This window comes from Neofelis nebulosa, chromosome 1 (assembly GCF_028018385.1).
Source record: "Neofelis nebulosa isolate mNeoNeb1 chromosome 1, mNeoNeb1.pri, whole genome shotgun sequence".
Taxonomy (NCBI): domain Eukaryota; kingdom Metazoa; phylum Chordata; class Mammalia; order Carnivora; family Felidae; genus Neofelis; species Neofelis nebulosa.
In genome coordinates this window covers 125,582,845-125,605,719 of record NC_080782.1, presented here as the reverse complement: position 1 = coordinate 125,605,719, position 22,875 = coordinate 125,582,845, and the positions used below count along the sequence as shown (strand labels likewise).

General features: G+C 40.6%; 1 protein-coding gene across 2 annotated transcripts in view; it reads left to right on the top strand.

The window, feature by feature from the left end:
• Nucleotides 1-446: 446 nt before the first annotated feature.
• Nucleotides 447-22,875, top strand: part of KDM3B (lysine demethylase 3B) — a 70,970-nt gene continuing 48,541 nt past the window's right edge. For both annotated transcript variants that reach the window (XM_058735359.1, XM_058735353.1), the window contains exons 1-3: nucleotides 447-690; nucleotides 17,123-17,290; nucleotides 22,425-22,538. In XM_058735359.1, coding sequence (XP_058591342.1) covers nucleotides 496-690; nucleotides 17,123-17,290; nucleotides 22,425-22,538 — 477 coding nt within the window. In that variant the 5' untranslated portion in view covers nucleotides 447-495. The remainder of the gene's footprint in view (nucleotides 691-17,122; nucleotides 17,291-22,424; nucleotides 22,539-22,875) is intronic.

Genomic DNA, 22,875 nt, shown 5'->3' with positions numbered 1-22,875 from the left:
CTCAAAACGCTACGTCTAGGTACCTTGCCCCTCAAGCCCCCTACCCCAGTAAAAGTCTTGGGTGTCCGAGGCGGGTAAGCTACAGCCTTCTCACATATGGGACCCCCCAGAAGGAAGGTTGGGACCAGGATGGTACGAAGGAAGACTGAAGGGCCCGCCCACTTCCCTACCCCCGCCTAAACTGCAATTCCCCTCCCTGCCGCAGGGGGCACTGCAGGCCCGGGGGAGGTTGGGGCGGAGCGCTGCGAGGGGCCCGGAGCTGCCGTCCCGCTCCAGAGCGCGGGGGGCGCTGTGCGGGGCCCGGGCTGCGGCTCCGCTCCCGGCCACGGGGGGCGCTGCGCGGCGCCGGTGGTTGGTGGTGGCTGTTGGGGGGGGGGGTGGGGGGAGCCGCGGCCGCGGGTGGTGCGGAGGGAGGCCTTGCGGGCGGATCGGGCGCTCAGCGGCAGAGGTGGTGGGAGGCGGCGGGTGGGAGCGCGGGTCTGGCCGGCCCTGGCGATGGCGGACGCGGCGGCCTCCCCGGTGGGCAAGCGGCTGCTGCTTCTGTTCGCGGATACCGCGGTCTCGTCCTCGGCCTCGGTCCCCGCGGCGGCGGCGGCGGCGGGTGGAGATCCGGGGCCTGCGCTGCGCACTCGGGCCTGGCGGGCCGGCACAGTGCGGGCTATGAGCGGGGCGGTGCCCCAGGACCTAGCGGTGAGTGGCGGCCGAGGCAGGCACTTGAGGCCGGGGCTGCGGGGCCTGCGGGCGGCCTCCCCGGGGGCCTTTGTGAGGGGGCGGTGGGGTGGGGGTGACCCAGTTCCTCGCCCCCAGATCTCCTCAGCGCCCCCCACCGGCTCCTCGGCACCCCGAGCTCTGGCCGGCATGGCTTCCGCGTCGGGGTGCGCGCCCCGGTTTCCCCCGGGGGGCAGCCAGGGCGCCAAGAGCTGCTGCCTCCACCCGACAGGCCCCGCCTCCTCAGCGACCCCTTTCTCAGCGTCCCCCCCACACCCCCAAAACACGCCTTGCGAGCAGGCTCCCGAACCCTGGGCTCCTGGGCCCCTCAGAGTTCGGCTGGTGCTGTCGCTGCTCCCTGAAAGACGCGGACCTGTAGTTCGCAGCCTCCCTGGAAATCTGCACCCTGTTCCCTTCCTCCCGGGAGCCCCGAGTGGGGCGGGAATGTGGGCAATTGTGGGAGGCACAGAGGCTGCAGTTGGAGCTGCTCGGGGCTTTTTTATCAGGCAGTTACTTCCTCCTTGTCTGAGCCGGGCTTGGCCTGGCGGTCTCCAGAAAGGCCAGCTCTCAGGACTCTTCAGGCTCCCTTTCTCTTTGAGCTTCTGGGTGACAGGAGCTGCGGTTGTGGCTGTTTTTGATAAGTTTGAGATCTGTCTTAGGAGCGGAATGGGGCTGCTAGGTGGTGCTTTTTTGCTCCCAGCTCGGCTACTCCCTCAACCCTGGGAGAGGTTTTGTTTTGAAACTTTGTGTTGGAGCTTGGGCGTTTTTGAATACTTGGCCTTGGTGTATTTCGTGATTGAAGTTATTCAGTAAAATAGAACTTAACTAGCATTTGGGACCTTGTGTTATTTTTGTTAATGTGGCGGCACAATATTGTCTTTGAGCTTTGGCAAGCCTCTTTAGTTCCTCATTCTGATAGCAGCCCTAGCTTCTCTGTTAAGACTGTGAAAATAGGGAGATTCTTTTGGAATGTAATAGACAGAAGGTAAATTTTCGTGATGAACTTGCTTCTGCAGATATTTTATTTGCTGTAAGTGGGAATGATTTCCTGAGATTTGATGTTAATATTGTAGGCTTCTGATACTCATTTTTCTACCTATTGATTAGTAGTGTTAGGCTTTTTTTTTTTTCTTTTTCTTTTTCTTTTCCTCTGATATGCAGGCTTTATGGGTTGTTTAGCTTGCGGCTGGCTTAGCCTTTCCTTCTGCTACTTGAGTTCACATTCTTTGATCTTTCTCCATGCTAAATAAGAAAAGGCTGTTTGGGCATTTATGTGGCTTCAGTGGGGCGAATTTATAAAAAGCTACCAGGAATATAAAGGGATGAGGGTGATGCTTAAGGAGGGGATTTGGTTGTAAAATACTCTGTGCTTTCTTTAAAAGATTGCTTTCTAGGTTGGGATGGGGGAGAGGTGTCTATCTCAGATCCAAAAATTTACTCCCATAAATGAAAAACATAATTAGGATCCACTATTATATGCATACTTCGACCTAAGGCCTAGTCTGCCCTAGCTTTTCAGTTAGAATTTTATATTCTAGTTGTTTCCTCCATCAGATGAATTGCTAATGAGCTCTGCACCTGAAATGGCTACCCATTCACTTTGTTGTTTGCTGAGCTCCCTAAGGACAGAGGTTTTTGAAGCTCACTGAAATGCTGGACACCTACTAAGCTAAATACTGAATAATTTTACCACTGGGCTCATGAAGTGGTTTCCCAAACCAAGTAAAAAGTTGCAGTGATTCTTGGAAATTAAAGTTAAGGGTACATTAGAAGTGTGTTAGGGTCTCATGGAGCTGTGTACATACAGAAGCAAAGGCAGATTTAGTTTTGAGAATAAACTTAAGCTTGTATGTATATTAAGGGACATAGGTGAGAAAACTACCACAACAAAACTCACAGCCTTTAGAATTTTTCACCAGTTTGCGAAATTGCTCAAGAATTACAGTAGCTATGTTGAGGTTCTATTAATGACAATGACTAGCCTAGGATGAGAACTGGACATTTGTTTTTCTTTTTCATTAAAGAGATTTCCTTTGGACCCTAGACATGTGGGCCTTTCCAATTTGCACCACACACCGTAGTAAACACAACCGTCTTCCAATCAAAAGTGTTCTTCCTGTACTCACGGGTGGAGTTTTCAAGCAGCTGGCCTGTGATTGGGCAGATTTTCATTCAGTTAGTTTAAGATGTTTTCAGGCATGCTTGGTTTTGAGCATTGCATAGCAGGGCGCCCCCTGTTAAGGATGAGTAATTGAGGGTTGGATGAATGAGTTTTTGAAGTGATTGAAAACACTTTTAAGTTTTAGGCTCCATTAATGGTCTCTTTCTAAATATTATTTGATCCTGAAATCTTTAAAAATGTAGTCCTGCCCCTTTTAATGAACCCTTTTCTGGAAAACAATACCAAAGCCATGTACTTCCTTAAGATGAAATATGAAAATAGAAAAGTCAGGATCCTGTTGATTGGGAGTTTGGTTGGTAAAGGTTTGCTAGAGGGCATTTTCATCTTCAAAGCTATGCTGACAAATAACTACTGAGAATTTTAGATGTAATAGGACAACAGCTTTTTACCACTACCCCCCCCCCCCATGGAGTAGTAGCTTTATTTGTATTTCAAAATAGGCCTGTCCTGTTATGTTGAAAAAAAAAAATGTGTTGCTGCAAGATTAGTTTAATGGGTTTCTATGCATTTATTTCTGATTCTTCTAACTGTCCTCTTTGTGTTCCCAATCATTACTGGTCCGGATAAGTTGCAGAGACCTTGGGACCTTCATATATGTAGGTGTGGTAGTTAAACACACAGACCAAAAAAAAAACAAAAACAAAAACAAACATGGGTTTTCCTTTTTTTATTAAAAGGCAAAACTTCTATTTTGCGAAATGTCTAATAACCAAAAGAATACACAGGAAAAGCCAACAGTATCTTTCACAGGCTTCCACTTTGCAAAAAAAAGGCTTTGCTTGTCTTTTTTAATTTTTTTAAGTAAAAAAGCCCAGCGTGGGGCTTGAATTCACAACCCTGAGACCAAGCAAGGGTCACATGCTCTGTTGACTGAGCCAGCCAGGCATCCCATTATCTTTCTTAATACTGGTACAAAAAATATAAAAACATTCATCTGTATACAAAAGGTTGCTTTTATTAGTGAATAGTATCATACTGCAGCCTTCCCCTCCCCCCCCTTTTTTGTAAGGACTTTTTTTTTTTTTTTTTTTAAGATTTTGTTTTTAAGTCTTTCTTTACCCAGTATGGGGCTCAAACTTAGAACCCCAGGATCAAGAGTTGCATGCTCTATGGACTGAGCCAGCCAGGCACCCCTCCCCTTTTTTCCATTTACCATTATACCATGGACATCAATACCTATAAATCTTACTCATCCTTTTAGATAACTACATGATATTTCATAGAACGGATGTACCATCATTTGTTTAATCATTCCTCCTTATCCTGGATGTTCAAGTTAGTTATATTTTTGGCACTACAAATAATGCTGTGCTTAATAAACTTGTACACATATCTTGTGTAATCATGGTTTTGTTTCTTTAGTTTAGACACCTAGGAGTGGGTTAGGAATTCTAGGAAGTACATGAATCTTCGGTTGTATTAGATAATACCAGGTAGTTTTCCAGTAAGATGATAGCATTTCTCATGCCCACCAGCAGTGCATACATGCAATGCTGGTTTCCACCTTTTCCATCACTCGTGTCATCAGTCTGTTTTTTTTGGCAATCTGATGGGTGAAAAATAATACCTAGCAGTTTCATGACTACTGGTCTTTTTCTATCTTTATTGGCCTTTTATATTTTTAATGAGTTATATACCTATCTTTTGTCCATTTAAAAAAAAATAGGAGTCTTTTCACTCTGTACAAGTTCTGTGCATTTTAAGGATATTAACCCCTTTATCCCTCAGGTGTGTTAAAATTATTTTCTCTCGTTTGTCTTTGAACTTTATGAGTTGTTTTACCATACAGAAAAACAAGATGTTTACATCATTAAGTTTCTTACACTTTTCTTAATGGTTTCTTTACTTGCTTGGGGATAGCTCCTTGCCCTTGAATCTATGTAAATGTTATTTGATGTTTCTGTATTTTTACCTTTAGATCTTTGGTCTGCCTGGAATATTTTTCTAAGTGGCATGTGCGGTGGGGGATCTAACTTGCTTCCTACTGAGTAATCAGTTGTGGTAGCACCAGTTTTATTAAATAAACTATCCTTTTCTTGCTGTTTGTTAGAATTAAATGATTCTTTTAGTAGCCAATGATTTGTTTTGAATGTGTATCTTAGCTATCGCAGCTATCCAGAATTTGCAAGAGGAGTAGAAGCATATCTGCTTTATTGTTTTTATCCCTTAATCTTTCATCTTTATCTGGCAGAAAGGTGGACTCTAAAGTACTCCTTTCTTTTGATTCCAGATAATGTAATAATTGTAGCAGTGTCCAGGCTAGTACCATGTTTCTTCTATCTGGGAGTCTTCCAAGAGGAATGAAAACTTATCTGTATCTGCCTTATTTTTTTACGTCCTCCAACCTTTCTTCCTTGTCTCAGGTTAGGTGGACTTTAAAATACCTCTCTACTTTGTTCCTAGATAATGATTATAATCAGGTCTAGGACAGTACTCTGTTTCCAGGGCACAATCTCCACCTATGTTCACACAAACGTAGAACTCAGCCCTAATTGAAATGGGAGTTAATGATTATCCTTAAGTGTCCTTTACTTATAATTCCAGGAGTTTAATAAAAATCTGCCTGGTACATGATACACTGTTTATTAAAATAAATAGAATATGTTTTGTGGATCAGTGTACTGTTTACAGAACTGTAAATAAAAGTGGGATTATACAAAAGAATATGTAGTGTTTAAGTGTGAGGCCCTCTAATGTTTTTCATCTTAATTCTCTTAGAGCAGGAGGTCTATTTTTGAACATTAAGCCATCCTTGAGTTTTTCAGGCACTCAAGTGCTTCATATAATTCATTTAAAAAAAAAAAGTTTGTTTTATTGTGTGTGTATAATTGTTAGTAGTTCTATCTTAATTTGCATTCTGTTGAGTTTAGAGCTGTGCAGTATGTCCACCAGTGATCACATACTCTGGCCATTTTGTCCATCCAGCATCCTCTCCCTTTAGTGCACAAATATTTCCTCTTAATTACCATTTATTTCTAAGAGTTGCTTCACTAATTCCCCACCTGCCAGGGGCTCAGTCCCTCCTTTAGTACTCGCTTGCCTACTTTTTATCTCCGACTTGTTATGGTTGATTCACTTGACCCACTTCCCTTCTTGTAAATGGTGGGTGAATAACTGTAAATGGTGGGTAAGTTACGTGGCCTTTTCTGTTGTTAGTGATATTCTCAACAGCTGGAGTTGATTCCTGTAGGGTTTGCTTCCACAAGGCCTGCAGGACTGACACCTGTTGCTGCTTCTCAGTTTTTCCACTGCCTTTGACAGGTTGGTGGGTTTTAAGCCCTCCCGACCCCACTATCCCAACTGCCAGAGTGTCTTTTACCCTTGTTCTGTAGGTGGATAAAACCTACCTGATGTTCAAGTAGTGACTCATATATATGACCTCTCTCAGTTTTGCAAGGGTAAAAACTCCACTTTTGTGTGTGTGTATGTGTGTGTGTGTTTAGGGGTAATCAGGCTCTGGGGAACTGATTCTCACTAACCACACTCTCTGGAGACTGATTTGTAAATTCGCATATAAGGTTATTAATTTACAGTAGGAGATACACCTATCCAGAGATCTGCACAGAGCCTCTTCCTGGTCTACTCATGAGACCAAATTATAGATACGAAGGACCCTTGGTGTGCATAGAATCCTATGAGGGAAATTGGGTGTTGACAAAAGGATGTTTATAGCAAGCAGCCCTGATTCAGTGATCCTCCACTTTCTTAGTACTTTTTGGCTTTTATTGCTTTGGTTCCCCTTTCCTCTTTGCTTTTAATATTAACCATCAAAATCCTATAAAGAGAAAGTTTGTCCATTCCAGGTTCTACCACCTCTATAAAGCCTTTCTGAATCCCCAACATGTTATTTTTTTTCTTTGCTGTTGTAGCACTTTGTGATATACCTCTTTTGGAATATTAATCACATTTTTCTTCTTATAGATATATAACAAGATATATAGCTTACTTCCTCTACTAAATGTAAGTTCCATCAAGAACAGAATGTGAATTTTTCTGTTAGTATTTTTAAGAGGCCTTTTCTGACTATCATATCTTAAAAAGTAGACTAGGGGCACCTGGGTGGCACAGTCGGTTAAGCATCCGACTCTTGATGTTGGCTTAGGTCATGATCTCATGAATCATGGGTTTGCCCCGTATCAGGCTCTGCACTGATGTTGCACAGCCTGCTTGGGATTCTGTCTACTTCTCTCTGACCCTCCCCTGCTTGTGCTCTCTCTCTCTCTCAAAATAAACTTAATTTTTTTTTTTTTTTAAGTAGACTATGTAGAAGCCAGTATTAGATTGTTAACTTTCATTTCTGATTTCTTACGGAATTTCTGCTCTGTGGCCTCCTGTTTTAAGGTGTTTATAATTGATCTTTAACTTTTTCCTGTTTATATATGTATATTTTTTATTTTTTTTTAACGTTTATTTATTATTGAGAGACAGAGACAGAGCATGAGCATGGGAGGGGCAGAGAGAGGAGGAGCATAGAATCCGAAGCAGGCTCCAGTCTCTGAGCTATCCTCACAGAACCCGACGCAGGGCTTGAATTCACAAATCTCGAGATTATGACCTGAGCCGAAGTTGGACACTTAACCTACTGAGCCACCCAAGCGTCCCTGTTTATATATTTTTATGGATATGGACTCACTACTAATTTTTTTGTCTTGAGATTATTGGAATCTTATTGGAGACCCCAATCCAAGGCCCATTGTCCACCTGACTTGTCACATTAGAAGCTTTAGATGTTTTATTTTTGTGGTTTTGTGGTAATGCATGCCTGTAATACAAAATGAAATTAATTTGATAATAATTTTAAGTCATCCCTGTATGTCACAACCAATTAGAAACAGCTGTTCATATTTTGATATATATTTTGATACATATTCATCTAATCTCTTTTTAGAATTGTCAGAAGTTGAATTCGTACTGTATTTTCAGTTTTGTGTTTTGCTATTTTACTTAATGTAGCACTTTTCCTGTATTACTGAAAACTTTTGTATATGGGTAATTTTAATTTTCTTGGGGCTTTATTTTCCACAGGTAACATGTATTGCTCTCGTAAGTGAAAGGAAAACAATAAAAGCTCTTTAAGAAAAATTTTATAATTTTTATTCTGGATAAATTATTTAACTGTTCCTCTTTCATTGAATATTGAAATTGTTTAAGATTTTAGACTTTATCAGTAATGCTGTGTGAGCATTTTTGTGAATAAAGCCTTCCCTCTGTTTAAGGTTATTTCCTAGAATTATTGCTAGGAGTGGTTATTATGAAGACCCAGAGTATGCACATATTTAAGATTCTTGATAATATGTTTTCTTGTTTTTAAATCATACCAATTTATAATCTGACCAGTAGTGTGAGTTTCTTAAGGAGTGCATGTTTTTCAGGAGCCCCAAATCTGCTAGACATTTTATGCTTTCATTTCATTTAATCCTTAGACAATCCTTTGAGGTACTTACTGTCCCTATTTATAGGCAAAGGAAATGAGGCTCAAAGAGGCTAAAGTGTCTTGCCCTGGGCTACACAGCTAAGAAATAAGGAAGTTGAGATGCAAATTCAGTTCTTTATGATGCTAGAGCCCCTAAAAACACTATATATTTGTATGCTTGAGGGTTTTTTTAGGCTATCCTTATGATACTCAAGTACTTAACATTTCATATATTGCAGATGTTAGAAATTGGGGTGGGGGTTGATGAGGTTAATTGTTAGAAAGCTATCTCTTGAGAAAAAAAAGAAAGCTATCTCTTGATCAGATGAACCATATAGAAAAAAATTGTTTTATATTTGAAAACAGCCATCTTCTAGACGTGCATCATTCCCCATCTTGGCTGTCAAGATATCCCACAGTTTTGTAAAATAATTTCTTTAAAATTTTTTTTTCAACGTTTTTTATTTATTTTTGGGACAGAGAGAGACAGAGCATGAACGGGGGAGGGGCAGAGAGAGAGGGAGACACAGAATCGGAAACAGGCTCCAGGCTCCGAGCCATCAGCCCAGAGCCTGACGCGGGGCTCGAACTCACTGACCGCGAGATCGTGACCTGGCGGAAGTCGGACGCTTAACCGACTGCGCCACCCAGGCGCCCCTAAAATAATTTCTTCAAAAAAAATTTTTTTAAGTTTATTTTTCACAGAGAGAGAAAGAGACAGAGCATGGGTGGGGGAGGGGCAGAGAGAGGGAGACACAGAATCCGAAGCAGGCTCCACGCTCTGTCTGAGCTGTCAGCACAGAGCCTGATGGGGGCTCAAACTCATGGACCGTGAGATCATGCCCTGAGGTTGGACGCTCAACCTACTGAGCCACTCAGGCACACCTGTAAAATCATTTTTAGTAGACTTTACATTTTGTTTAGAATCATTTAAAAAATAAAATTCAGCTGGTAAATTTTACAGATCTTCTTGGCTTTATTCAACAATGCCTGAATCAACAGCATCCCTTCGAGCTGATAGAAAGGAGCTCCAGAGAGCTGTGCAAAATGAAAGACTTTAATAGGCAGAAGGAGGTGGCACAAGGTGGTTATTCTAGCAAAGAGCTGATTGTTTCAGACAAGGTTACCGTCCTTTGGGGGAGAGCAGGGGTCCATCAGGCAGATTACCTCTCTAGTGCTGACCAGGTAATTCCAGATTTACTGGTTTAAGATTCCCTTCCTAGGAGAAGTTAAGTTGTGGTTTGATGACTTGCGCTTAGCACAAGTGACTCCATTTTGGGCTTGTGCCTTTTTTAATGGTATGTATGTAGGTAGTAAAATTGGAAAACTTAGGGACTTCGGGAGTTGAGTTAATCTTCCATTTCTCTTACTCTCAGCCATCATCATCTGTTATTTTTATCTCTGTAGTTTCTCAAATACACTTTGTTTTCCATTCATATCTTTTTGGATTAAGCCTTTTTCATCTTTTTACTGGATTATCATGACTTTGTAATTGGTCCCCCTGCCTCCAGTTTCTTCTCTGTAATTAATCTTCCACCCTGCTCCCAAAGTTAATTCTTTCCTTTTTAAAAAGTGTTAATTTAAGCATTATATGAATATAGATTTTGTTTTGTTTTTAAAAAAGCATTTACTGGGGCGCCTGGGTGGCGCAGTCGGTTGAGCGTCCGACTTCAGCCAGGTCACGATCTCCAGGTCCGTGAGTTCAAGCCCCGCGTCAGGCTCTGGGCTGATGGCTCGGAGCCTGGAGCCTGTTTCCAATTCTGTGTCTCCCTCTCTCTCTGCCCCTCCCCCGTTCATGCTCTGTCTCTCTCTGTCCCAAAAATAAATAAAAAAACGTTGAAAAAAAAAAAATTTAAAAAAATAAATAAATAAATAAAAAAGCATTTACTGATTAAGGCAAAAATGCTATTATTCCCTCTGTCCCAATCCTCCTATTCTCTCACATACACACCCTAAAATCTGCAACCAGCTTCTTTTGCATACAACACATCTTGGAGATCTTTCCATGGTAGTCTTCTAGATGTATCTCATTTTTTAAAACTTCTCGATATTTTTCCATAGTATGAATAAAGTGTTTTGCCATTCATCTAATTATAAAATACTTTGTAGTTTCTATTTTGATTTTCTATTTAAATTGAGCATTGAGAAGTTTTCCCCCAGATGATATTATCTTTATAAAACATTGTACCATGTCTTCCCCCTCCCCATTTAAAACTATCAGTGGCTCCCTCAAGGCCTATATCAGGGAACATAAACCCACTTGTGTCCAAGGTACCAGGTGTATGAAAACAGCTAGATGACAGACTAGAGAATATAGTGGGTTGGCAACTGGAGAGTGCAGATACTGCCTACAGATGTTCAATGCACATTAAAAACAAATCAACAAAAAAACCACTCTGCTGGCCAAATATGATACCTTTGCCACCAGGTTTCAGTGCATCATGCATTAACATGCCAATCAGAGCCCTTACTGCTTACTTACTAACAGCTGCCACTGCTGCCTGGAACACTCAATCAGCTTTTATGTTTCTCTTCCTTTGCACCTGCCAGAAAGTCTTTCTCTGCCAGAAGGCAACTTGTCCTTTTAGACCCAGCTTGTATACTACTATCCCTTCTGTGAAACCGTTCTAGTTTCTCAAGGCAGATAGGTTTTCTAGCCTAACATAGCATGTTTGTTATTGCCCTTATTACACAGCTCTGTAATCATTTTTATACCTCTGTGTTGACTCTTTTGGGGTGTGAGTCCCTCCTGCCAATTGCTACCGTTATTCACCTTGATATTCTTGGTCAGTAAATGCTCTATATATACATAAGAGATGTTCTATTTTTGGTGAGCATGACTGAATGAATAACTTTATTAATTATAGTAAGAGTAGCCTTAGGCAGAACCAGAACTCAAGCTGATATTAACACAATAAACATGAAAGCTTATATTACTCAGGTTACTAGTTAGTATCTGATGTTATCAAACTTAGGAGAACTTAATTGATTTTATTAAAGAATTTCTTTGGTTTTAATGTCACTAAAATAAATGTAAGTCACATATATACCATAAAAGGAATTTTGAAATGAAAGCAAGAGTTTTACTACTATCTCTCCTTAACTCATGAAATATTTTACATCTACTGCTTGGATTCTAGCTATAGCATGTGTGGTTCTATTTGCTATTTTTATTCTAATAGTAGAAATTTTTAAAAGACTTTTTAAATAATCAACTCAAACTGTTTTAGTCTTGTTCTATTCAGATTATCAGCCTGTCTTGGTCATCTGTGACTCAGTTCAACCACAGCCATTGATTTTTTGTTAGTTTATATACCTTCCTCCTCTTCTCTGGTCTTGCCACTACCATTTTAAGAGTTCATGTTGTAGGTACTTTGATCTGAAATTATTGTTTACCTTATATGTTCTCCTTTGTTCCATTACCTAAGCTAGGAAGTAAAGCACAGTGCTAGGGCCAGAAATAAGCCTTAGTGTTCAGAGAACGTGCTTACATATATCCACATTCCATATTGCTCTTAAAACAGATTCATATTGGAGCTCCTGGGTCGCTCAACCAATTCAGTATCTGACTCTTAGTTTTGGCTCAGGTCTTGATCTTGCAGTTTGTGAATTCAAGCCCCTCATCCAGCTCCATGCTGACAGTGCAGAGTCTGCTTGGGATTCTCTCTCTCTCTCTCCCTCTCTCTGTCTGCTCCACCCCTGCTCGTGCTCTCTCTCTCAAAGTAAAGAAATAAACTTAAAAATAAAAATAGCAAACATTCATACTGTTAGCCTTGAACTGTAGCTTGATCCCAGAATGTGTAGCACTGTTGTTGTTGTCAAAGTAAACACTTCATTCCATATATGTCCTTTGCTGGGTGGGTTGAAAGTTTATTTCCTTTAAGTTGGGTGAAATCTGGTTTTTCAGTAATTGAACTTTTCCCTGATGTTTTCAGGTAAGTGATGATAGGATTCCTGAATATTAACTTTTTGAGTGTTGAAGTTCTTTTGTAAAAGCAATAAAAATTGTTATAGCTATAGTACAATGACTTCTTTTGGTATTGTATTTGTGTATTGCTATAACTTAGAATTTTGTGACTCGCCTTTGATTTTTAAAGTGGTTTCAGCATGGCACCTTGCCATCAGTCACCATGGAGCCTCAGCCTCTGGTTTTCTGAGTGATGCCTGGTAGCGTACTCAGGGTCAGACTCAGCCAGGGCATTTAATACTCCATGCTACTTTTCATGCTGTGCAAGGTCTTGTCTGTCCTCCAGCCATCTCCTCCTCTTGATATCAGTTATGTAATGGTATCACTCTGGTTCAAAATCCAAGTCATTTTTAAATTTTCCTTTATCCTTTTATCCAGCCATTCATCAAGCTTGATGATTCTTAACAACCACAAGTCACTTTTCTTCCTAGTCTCACTGCTCTCACTCTAGGTCATGTAAGAATACTCCCTATAACCTTCCCCCAACTCCAGTCTGTCTGTATCCACTGGTTAGTAGCTGAATTTCCTTAAAACCAACTACTCTGTTCATATCTTGACCTCACTTAGAAACCCTTTAATAACACTTGTGTGCATGCACACGTATACACACCCCTCCCATTGGCAGCTAGATGAAGCCTCAATTTTTTTATCCCAGTATTCAAGGTTTGCCACGTTGACTTTGTTTTTTTTTAAGCCTCATCTCTCACTCCTTCCCCCACAGTCTGCTTATATAGCTCCTGGCCATCCTAGAACTTAAGTGGACTTTTTGCGGGGGGGGGGGGGGGTAGGGGGCTCTGCCCATATCAGTCCCCTCTGCACCCTTAAAGTGATCTCTCCTGCCTCTGAACATGCCCCGTACTTGATTTTTTTACTTTATTTCTCCTTATTTTATGGCATATTATGCTTTTGAATCCATTACTTTATTTGAACTTCACAACCAATCTTTGAGATAAGCAAGACAAGTGTGTCTTATCACAGGGGAGAAAACCAAAACTTGAGGAGGGAAGAGTGACTTGTCCAAGTTTTGGGGTTAATAGAGTAGACCTCAGGGTGCCTGGGTGGTTCAGTCGGTTGAGCGTCCAACTTCAGCTCAGGTCATGATCTCGCGGTTGGTGGGTTCGAGCCCTGTGTTGGGCTCTGTGCTGACAGCTCAGAGCCTGGAGCCTACTTCAACTGGTGTGTCTCCCTCTCTCTCTGCCCCTCCCCTGCTCGCTCTCTCTCTCTCTCTCTCTCTCTCAAAAATAAATAAACATTGGGGCGCCTGGGTGGCGCAGTCGGTTAAGCGTCTGACTTCAGCCAGGTCACGATCTCGCGGTCTGTGAGTTCGAGCCCCGCGTCAGGCTCTGGGCTGATGGCTTGGAGCCTGGAGCCTGTTTCCAATTCTGTGTCTCCCTCTCTCTCTGCCCCTCCCCCGTTCATGCTCTGTCTCTCTCTGTCCCAAAAATAAATTAAAAAACGTTGAAAAAAAAATTAAAAAATAAATACATAAATAAACATTAAAAAAATTTTTTTTAAATTTTTTTTAAAACATGTATTTATTTTTGAGACAGAGAGACAGAGCATGAATGGGGGAGGGTCAGAGACAGAGGGAGACACAGAATCTGAAACAGGCTCCAGGCTCTGAGCCGTCAGCACAGAGTCCGACGTGGGGCTCGAACTCACAGACCGCAAGATCATGACCTGAGCGAAGTCGGCCGCTTAACCGACTGAGCCACCCAGGTGCCCCATCATTAAAAAAAAATTTTTTTTAATAGTGTGGAGCTGGTACTCAAATTCAAGTCTCCTGGAACATAAGCCCCAACCTGTGTTTATTATGCTGCTACTACCTTTCTTGGTGCCTGAGTCTGCACATAAGTATAAGTTTGATTATCTCTTTCCAATGGTCTGCAAGTTATTTGAAGTTGTGTCTTATTCCCTTGGAACATTTATGTATATATGAGTGAGCCCATTCATGTATTAAATATATTGCAATTCATTGTTCTCCTCTTTCTCAGTAAAAATGGTGCTTCTCGTTTCTGAACCTTGTTTCCCCACTGTGTGTGTGTGGGTGGATATATATATGTGTGTTTAATCAGAAGTGAAGCTTGGTATATTACAATAATAAAACTGGAGCTTTATATAGTGTATTTGATTTCTGGGATAACTTTTCAGCAACGCACTCCACATTCACAAGTATGCATTGACTGTGAAGAGATTAAGCCTAACACTAGGCTACTGCACAGTGCTTTCACACTTTGTGAATATAAGTATCCTAGATTTTCATTTAATTTTACCTTTAATTTTTATGTTGAATAGATGAGAACATGTATACCATGAAAGGCTGATATGAACTCAGTAACAATTTTAATGGATTTGAATTTTATTCATTGTATCATCTACACATATTTTAAAAATAACAGTACATACATGTACTGGAAGCTTCGTGTGAGAAATTTCTTATTGTGCCAAGAGGTTGGAAAAGCGTTGCTTCCCTGAGTAATTACTTTGTTTCCTTTTAGACCGTGGGAGGAGCTCCTGGCTCCTCCAGTTGGTAGAGCATGTAAGTTCAAGCCCCATGTTGGGTGTAGAGTTTAATTAAAAAACAACAACAAAAAACCAGGCACCTGGGTGGTTCAGTCTGTTCAGCATCCAACTTTGGCTCAGGTTATGACCTCGCAGTTCATGAGTTCAGATCCGGGGTCAGGCTCTGTGCTGACAGCTGAGTTTGGAGCCTGCTTGGGATTCTGTGTCTCCCCCTCTCTCTCTGCCCCTCCCCCGCTTACACTCTATCTTCTTCTCTCTCGATTTTAAATAAATAAACATTACCAAAAAATTTTAAAAAAAAAGATGCTGACAGTGGAAACTATGCAACTAACCTCATTTTCAAATTGGCCTTTAGGAAGCTCAGAGGCACATGTATCACTCAGTCATACAGCTGTATAGATCCTCGTGGCCAGCTTAAGTTTTCCCTTTTACACTTTCATAGTAACTTCTTGTTGTAGTTTGCTTGGCCTTGATTTTTTTTTTTTTCATTTGTATTTTGTCATTTTATTGCATGTGTTTCTCAAAAACCAACTAAAATTCTATGAAAATGAAGGGGCTATGAATAAAATAGTCTTTCTATCACCAGCTATAATTTAAGTCCTGGGTGTTTCTATGCTAACTATTGATACCTGTATGCATATGTCTTGCTCTTTATGCTGCATGTGAAACATACTCAGAAGTCAGAATTTATACAGAAAAGCCAAACCTAAGCATACTAGTTACTAGAAAAATGTAGTTTTGGAGTACCTGGGTGGCTCAGTCGGTTAAGTGGCTGTCTTCGGCTCAGTTCATGACCTCACAGTTCAGGAGTTCAAGCCCTAAACTGGGCTCTCTGCTGTTAGCATGAAGCCCACTTCGGATCCTCTGTGTGTCACTCTTTCTGCCTCTTCCCTCCTCCTGCGGGTGTACTTTCTCTCTCTGTCTCTTTCAAAAATAAATATTTTTTAAAAAGTAAAATTAAAAAAAAAAAAGAAAAATGTGGTTTAGGGGTGCCTGGGTGGCTCAGTAGGTTGAGTGTCCGACTCTTGATTTTGGCTCAGGTCATGATTCCTGGGATGTGGTATCAAGCCCTGCGTCAGGCTCCACACTCAGTGTGGAGCTCTCTCCCTCTGCCCCTCTCCCCCTCTCCCCCTCTCGCACTGTCTCTCTCTCTCTAAAGTAAAATAAAATGAAATAAAAGAAAAATGAAGTTTTGTTTAATCTGAATCACTTTTTAAAACTTTCTGCACTGTCTATGTAACTATATCTCAAAAAGTAGAGTATCTCTGCTGGGAGGAAGCGAAGTATTGTTGATGTTGACAGCATGCCTCTTCTAACAGGTATGAGATCACTCCTGGCAGGAGCAGTTAAAAAATCCACATGCAGAACTGGGAAGGAACCTTTTTTTTTTGGTGTTCATCCTTTGAATTTTATATCATGTTGATATATCACCTATTCAAAAAAATTCCTCAAAGAAGTTCACTCGGGTGCCTGGGTGGCTCAGTTGAGAATCCGACTTCTGTTCAGGTCATGATTTCAAGGTTTGCAAGTTCAAGCCTTGCATCAAGGTCACTGCTGTCAGTACAGAGCCTGCTTTGGACCTCTGTCCCCCTCTTTCTACCCCTCCCCTGCTTGCACGCTCTCAAAAAAAAATAAACATTTAAAAAAAATTTCTGTCATATTCAGTACAAGTGTAAAGAATTTCTCTCTAACCTGTTAGACTATGAGCTCCTTAAGACCAGGAAATGTGTGGGGCGCCTGGGTGGCTTGGTCGGTTAAGTGTCCGACTTCAGCTCAGGTCATGATCTCACGGTCCGTGAGTTCAAGCCCCGTGTTGGGCTCTGTGCTGACAGCTCAGAGCCTGGAGCCTGTTTCAGATTCTGTGTCTCCCTCTCTCTCTGCCCCTCCCCTGTTCATGCTCTGTCTCTCTCTGTCTCAAAAATAAATAAACGTTAAAAAAAAATTTTTTTTTAATAAATAAATTTAAAAAAAGACCAGGAAATGTGCTAGATTTCTTTATTTCTGAACCTAGCATGGTGTCTCATACATAGTAGGCCCCTAGCTGGTGTGCATAGATGTAAATTGGAAACCAAGAGTTACAAATTTCAATAGGATAACAGCTAAAAATTGCTAACTGTGGATGTGCCCCCTTAACTCTGCTACCCTTTTCAGAGTGAAGCTGAGATCAGCTTCCTTGCTCTGAAATAAGATGGATTTTTATTGAAATTCATCAAAAGGACTTAAAAACAAATTAGAATTTTTCCTAGTCACAGTTTATGTCTGTTTATATATTATAATGTGGGATTTTTCCAAATGTGACCTCCAAACTCCTTTTTATCTCTTTTTGCAGATCTTTGTAGAATTTGATGGCTGTAACTGGAAGCAGCACTCCTGGGTTAAAGTTCATGCTGAAGAAGTTATTGTGCTTCTGCTGGAAGGGTCTCTGGTGTGGGCACCCCGGAAGGACCCAGTCCTTGTCCAGGGTACTCGAGTCTCAATTGCACAGTGGCCAGCCCTGGTGAGTGACTTACTGCCTACGAACATATTTGAGCTTTACTCCTGTACTATAACTGTAACTATGGTATTTATCCAATAGCTGAACTCCTGGGGTGCCTGGGTGGCTACTCAGTTAGGTGTCTGACTTCATCTCAGGTCACGATTTCACGGTCTGTGGGTTCAAGCCCCACGTCGGGCTCTGTGCTGACAGGTCAGATTGGCCTGGAGCCTGCTTCAGATTCTCTGTCTCCCTCTCTCTCTGCCCCTCCCCTGCTCGTGCTCTGTAGATCTCTCAAGAATAATAAATATTTTTTAAAAAATAGCTGAACTCTTTAGAGTTCCCAAAGCATGTATATTCCTAGCATACTTTTATTCTGATGCTACTGAAGCAGAAAGTGGGAGATCTTTTCAACTGTGTTTTCTGAACTTGTTTTGTGTTTTTGAAATATAATTAACATACAGTGTTTATATTAGTTTTAGGTGTACAGTATAATGATTCAACAATTCTATTCATTAGTCAGTGCTCGTAGTGATAAATATTTCTGAAGTTTGACAAAATAATGCCATAAATTTAATCCTCTTTATTTCACTCATGGCCCCACCCATCTCCCCTCTGGCAACCACCAGTTCTCTGTATTAAAGAGTGTGGGGTTTTTGTCTCTTTCTTTGTTCATTTATTTTGTTTCTTACATTCCACAAATGTGGAGTGCCTGAGTAGCTCAATCGATTTAAGCATCCAGCTCTTGATTTCAGCTCAGGTCATGATCTCACTGGTCAGGAGATCAAGCCCTGTGCTGGACTCTGCCCTGATAGTGTGGAGCCTGCTTGGGATCCTCTCTCTCCCTTTCTCCCTGCCCCTACCCATCTTGGCACGCTCGCATGTGTGCTCTCTCTCTCACTCTTTTCCAAATAAATTAACAGTTAAAAAAAAAAATCCACATATATGTGAAATCATATGGCATTTGTTTTTCTGTGACTTATTTCACTTAGCATTATACCCTCTGAGTCCATTCATGCTGTTGCATATGGCAAGATCTCATTCTTTTTTTTTAATGAATGAATAATATTTCTGTGTGTGTGTGTGTGTGTGTGTGTGTGTGTTCTTTATTCAGTTATGGATAGACCTTTGAATTGCTTCCATGTCTTGCCTGTTGTAAATAATGCTGCAGGAAACATAGGGGTGCATGTATCTTTTTAAATTTGTGTTTTTGTTTTCTTTGGGTAAACACCTAGTTGTGGAATTCTTGGATCATATGGTAATTCTACTTTTAATTTTTTGAAGACCTTCCATACTATTTGCCATTAGTGTAAATGGTTACACTAATTTACCTTCCCACCAACAGTGCAGGAGAGTTTTTGTTCTCCACCTCCAACCCAACACTTTTTGATACTCTCCATTCAGATAGATGTGAGGTGGTATCTTGTGGTTTTGATGTACATTCACCTGATGATTTGTGGTGTTGAGCATCTTTTTATGCACCTGTTGGCTATTTACATGTCTTCTCTGGAAAAGTGTCTGTTCAGGTCCTCTGCCCATTTTTAACTGGATTATTTGGACAGTTGTTGGTGTTACATATATTAACCCCTTATCAAGTATATCATTCTCTATGTATCTTCTCCCATACAGTAGGTTGCCATGTCATTTTTTGGGTGGTTTACTTTGCTGTGCAAAAGCTTTTTATTTTGATGTAATCCCAATAGTTTATTTTTGCTTTTGTTTCCCTTGCTGAGATGTATTGAGAAAAATGTTTGTATGACCAATGTCTACAAAATACTGCCTTGTTTTTCTTTTAGGAGTTTTATGGTTCCAGGTCTTACCTTTAGATGTTTATTTTTGTATATGTTGTAAGAGAGGGGTCCAGTTTCATTCTTTTGCATGTAGCTGTCCAGTTTTCCCGGCACCATTTGTTGAAGAGACTGTCTTTTTGTCATTGTATAGTCTTGTGTCCTGTCTCAGAGATTAATTGATCATATAAGCTATAAGCATGGGTTTGTTTCTGGGCTGTTTATTCTGTTCTGTTGATCTCTATGTCTTTTTTTGTGCCAGTACTGTATTCGATAATATTTGATACTTTTATTTTAAAAAAATTTTTTTTTTTTAACGTTTATTTATTTTTGAGACAGAGAGAGACAGAGCATGAACGGGGAGGGTCAGAGAGAGAGGGAGACACAGAATCCGAAACAGGCTCCAGGCTCTTAGCGGGTCAGCACAGAGCCCGACGCGGGGCTCGAACTCACGGACCGCGAGATCATGACCTGACCCGAAGTCGGCCGCCCAACCGACTGAGCCACCCAGGCGCCCCTGATACTTTTATTTCTAAAGAATTTTTTCACCTTAGTGTTTTCTCATGTAAGGTTGTGAAACAATGTTTGTAATCCTTAAAGCCTTTTCTTTCCATAAGAACTCTTATTTTTTTCCCCAGCCTTACTGAGGTAAAATTGACATATAACATTGTGCAAGTTTGTAACAATATAATAATTTGATATATATTGTGAAATGATTACCACAATAAAGTTAGTTAACACATCCACTGTTCACAGAGTTAACATTTTGTGTGTATGTGGTAAGAACTTTTAAGATTTAGTTTCTGGGGTGCCTGGGTGGCTCAGTCAGTTGAGCATCTGACTCTTGTTTTCGGCTCAGGTCCTGTTCTCATAGTTTGTGAGTTCGAGCCCTGCAATGGACTCTGTGCTGACATCATGGAGCCTGCTTGGGATTCTCCCTCTCTCTCTGACCACCCCCCCCCCCATTTGCATTCTCTGTCTCTCTCAAAATAAACTTAAAAAAAAAAGAAAGAAAAGATTTACTTTCTTAGCAACTTTTAAGTATATGTTATTGTTTTTTTAATGTTTAATTATGTTTAATTAATAACATTTAATTATTTCTTTTTGAGAGGGGGAGGACCTAGCCAACCTAGCTGCTCAGGCGCCCCACATCATTGTTAACTATAGTCACCATGCTGTATGTTAGAACCCCAGAACTTATAACTGAAGTTTGTACCTTTTGACCACATTCACCACATTTCACATTCCCCACTGCCCACACGCATAGGAACTGTAGATCTACTCTAGGTGTTCTTTTTTTTTTTTCACACGTAAGTGAAATCATATAGTATTTCATTTGCATATGTGACTTACTTCACTTAGTTTAATGCCCTCAGGTTTTATCCATGTTGTAAATGGCAGGATTTCCTCCTCTTTTTTTTTTTAATTTTTTTTTTTTTTAATGTTTATTTATCTTTGAGAGAGAGAGAAAGACAGAGAGCATGTGGGGGAGGGACAAAGAGAGTGGGAGACACAGAATCTGAAGCAGGCTCCAGGCTCTGAGCTGTCAGCACAGATCCCTACATGGGGCTCTAACTCACAAACCATGAGATCATGACCCAAGCCGAAGTCAGACATCCAACCAATTGAGCCACCCAGGCACCCCGGATTTCCTCCTTTTTTATGACTGAATAATATTTCTCTGTGTGTGTGTGTGTGTGTGTGTGTATGTGCGCGCGCGCGTGCACGTGCATGCACATACACCTCACATCATTCCCCGTATCCGTCCATCACTGGAGGCTTAGGTTGTTTCCATATCTTAGCTGTTGTGAATAACACTGCAGTGAATGTGGGTGTGCAGATAATCCTTTGAAATGGTGATTTCATTTTCTTCAGATACATACTCAGAAGTGGGATTGCTGCATCATATGGTAGTTCTGCTCTTAATTTTTTGAGGAGCCTCCACACTGTTTTCTATGGTGGCTGCACCAATTTATAGTCCCACCAACTGCACAAGGGTTTGCTTTTCTCTGCATCCTTGCCAGCCCTTATTTTATTGTCTTTGATGATATGTCTTCTAACAGGTGTGAAGTGATGGCTTCTTGTGGTATTGATTTGCATTTCCCTAATAATTAGTGTTGTTCACCCGTTTTTATATACCTATTGGCCATTTGTATATTTTCTTAGGAAAAATGTCTATTTAGGGTGATTTGCCCATTTTTAAAGTCAGATTATTTGGTCTTTTGCTTTTGAGTTGTATGAGTTTCTTATATATGTATTTGGATATTAACCTCTTGTGTGATACATGATTTGCAAATATTTTCTCTCATTCCTTACGTTGCCTTTTCATTTTGCTGATCATTTTTTTGCTATGCATAAACTTTTTAGTTTGTTATAGCCCCACTTATTTATTTTTGCTTTTGTTGTTTGTGCTTTATTATTATTATTATTAAGTTTTGTTTTCTGAAGTTTGACAAAATAATGCCATAAATTTAATTCTGAGAGTATCCTTTTGTTTCTATCCTTTTAGCAAAGTAAAGGCATAAATGGCTACATTTAAAAAAAAACCTACTTCTATGGCTAACCAGATCAAATAAATAATATTCAAAGCAAATTTTCTACTTAATTGATTATATGTAACATCATTTACTATACTCTCCTTTTTCATTTTTTTTTTTTCCAGTTTATTCATTTTTGAAAGAGAGAGTATGAGTTGGGGAGGGACAGAGAGAGGGAGACACAGAATCTGAAGCAGGCTCTAGGCTCTGAGCTGTCAGCACAGAGCCCGACTCAGGGCACGAACCATGAGATCATGACCTGAGCCGAAGTTGGATACTTAACCGATGTAGCCACCCAGGCACCCCCTTTTTTGTTTGTTTTTAAGTCCATTTCCAATTGAACTTTTGGAAGAAGCTCAAATGGACATGGGCCCCGGGTGACTTTTATAGGCTATTCATTTATGAGACAGCAATATGAATTCACCCATGAGCATTTATACCAGTGATTATTTTACATATCTTCCAAAGATTTTAGGAGTTCTGGAGACGATAATGTTGTAAGTCTTTATTTTGGGAATTTACTGTAATTTAGCCCTCTTGAAGCCTGGCAAGATTACTTAGATCCCTAGAGGGAATTGGGAATTTCTTATTCTTTGTGTCCTTTTCAGCTGTAAATAGGAGTATTGGGCTGAGTTTCTGCTCTAGTTGCTTCCTATGATTATTTGTGGGGTAGATGATGAGTTGGGAATGTTTTATGCTTTAGTTTATCTGTATTTACTGGGGTGAAAGGTATATTAATGATGGATACTGTCTCTGAAGTTAGAGATGTGGATGAATTGTTACCTATTTTCTTTTCCAAGTTCTAATCAATTTCTTGTCATTTCTGTTTCACAGACTTTCACTCCCCTAGTAGATAAACTTGGTTTGGGTTCTGTGGTTCCAGTTGAATACCTTTTGGATCGAGAGCTTCGTTTCCTGTCAGATGCTAATGGATTGCATCTATTTCAGGTACTTAGTACTTCCTCTAGTCCTAAACTTATTTCCCTCCTTGCTAATTTGTTTGTTGATTATAAATATGTTTCCCCTTTTCTTTTAGTATTGAAACAAGTGCTTCCATTAATTCCCTGTGCATTTTAAAGCTTTTCTGCTACCTTGAAAGTCCATTCAGTGGCTGAGACTTGTTTCCTCTTCAGCACACCCCACCCTACCTTGAAACCACTTATGACTTAAGACCACAATTCTTTTTATTATTATTATTATTTTTTTTAATGTTTTCATTTTATTTCTTAGAGAGAGAGAGAGAGAGTGCATGCGAGCAAGCAGGGGAGGGGCAGAGAGGGATAGA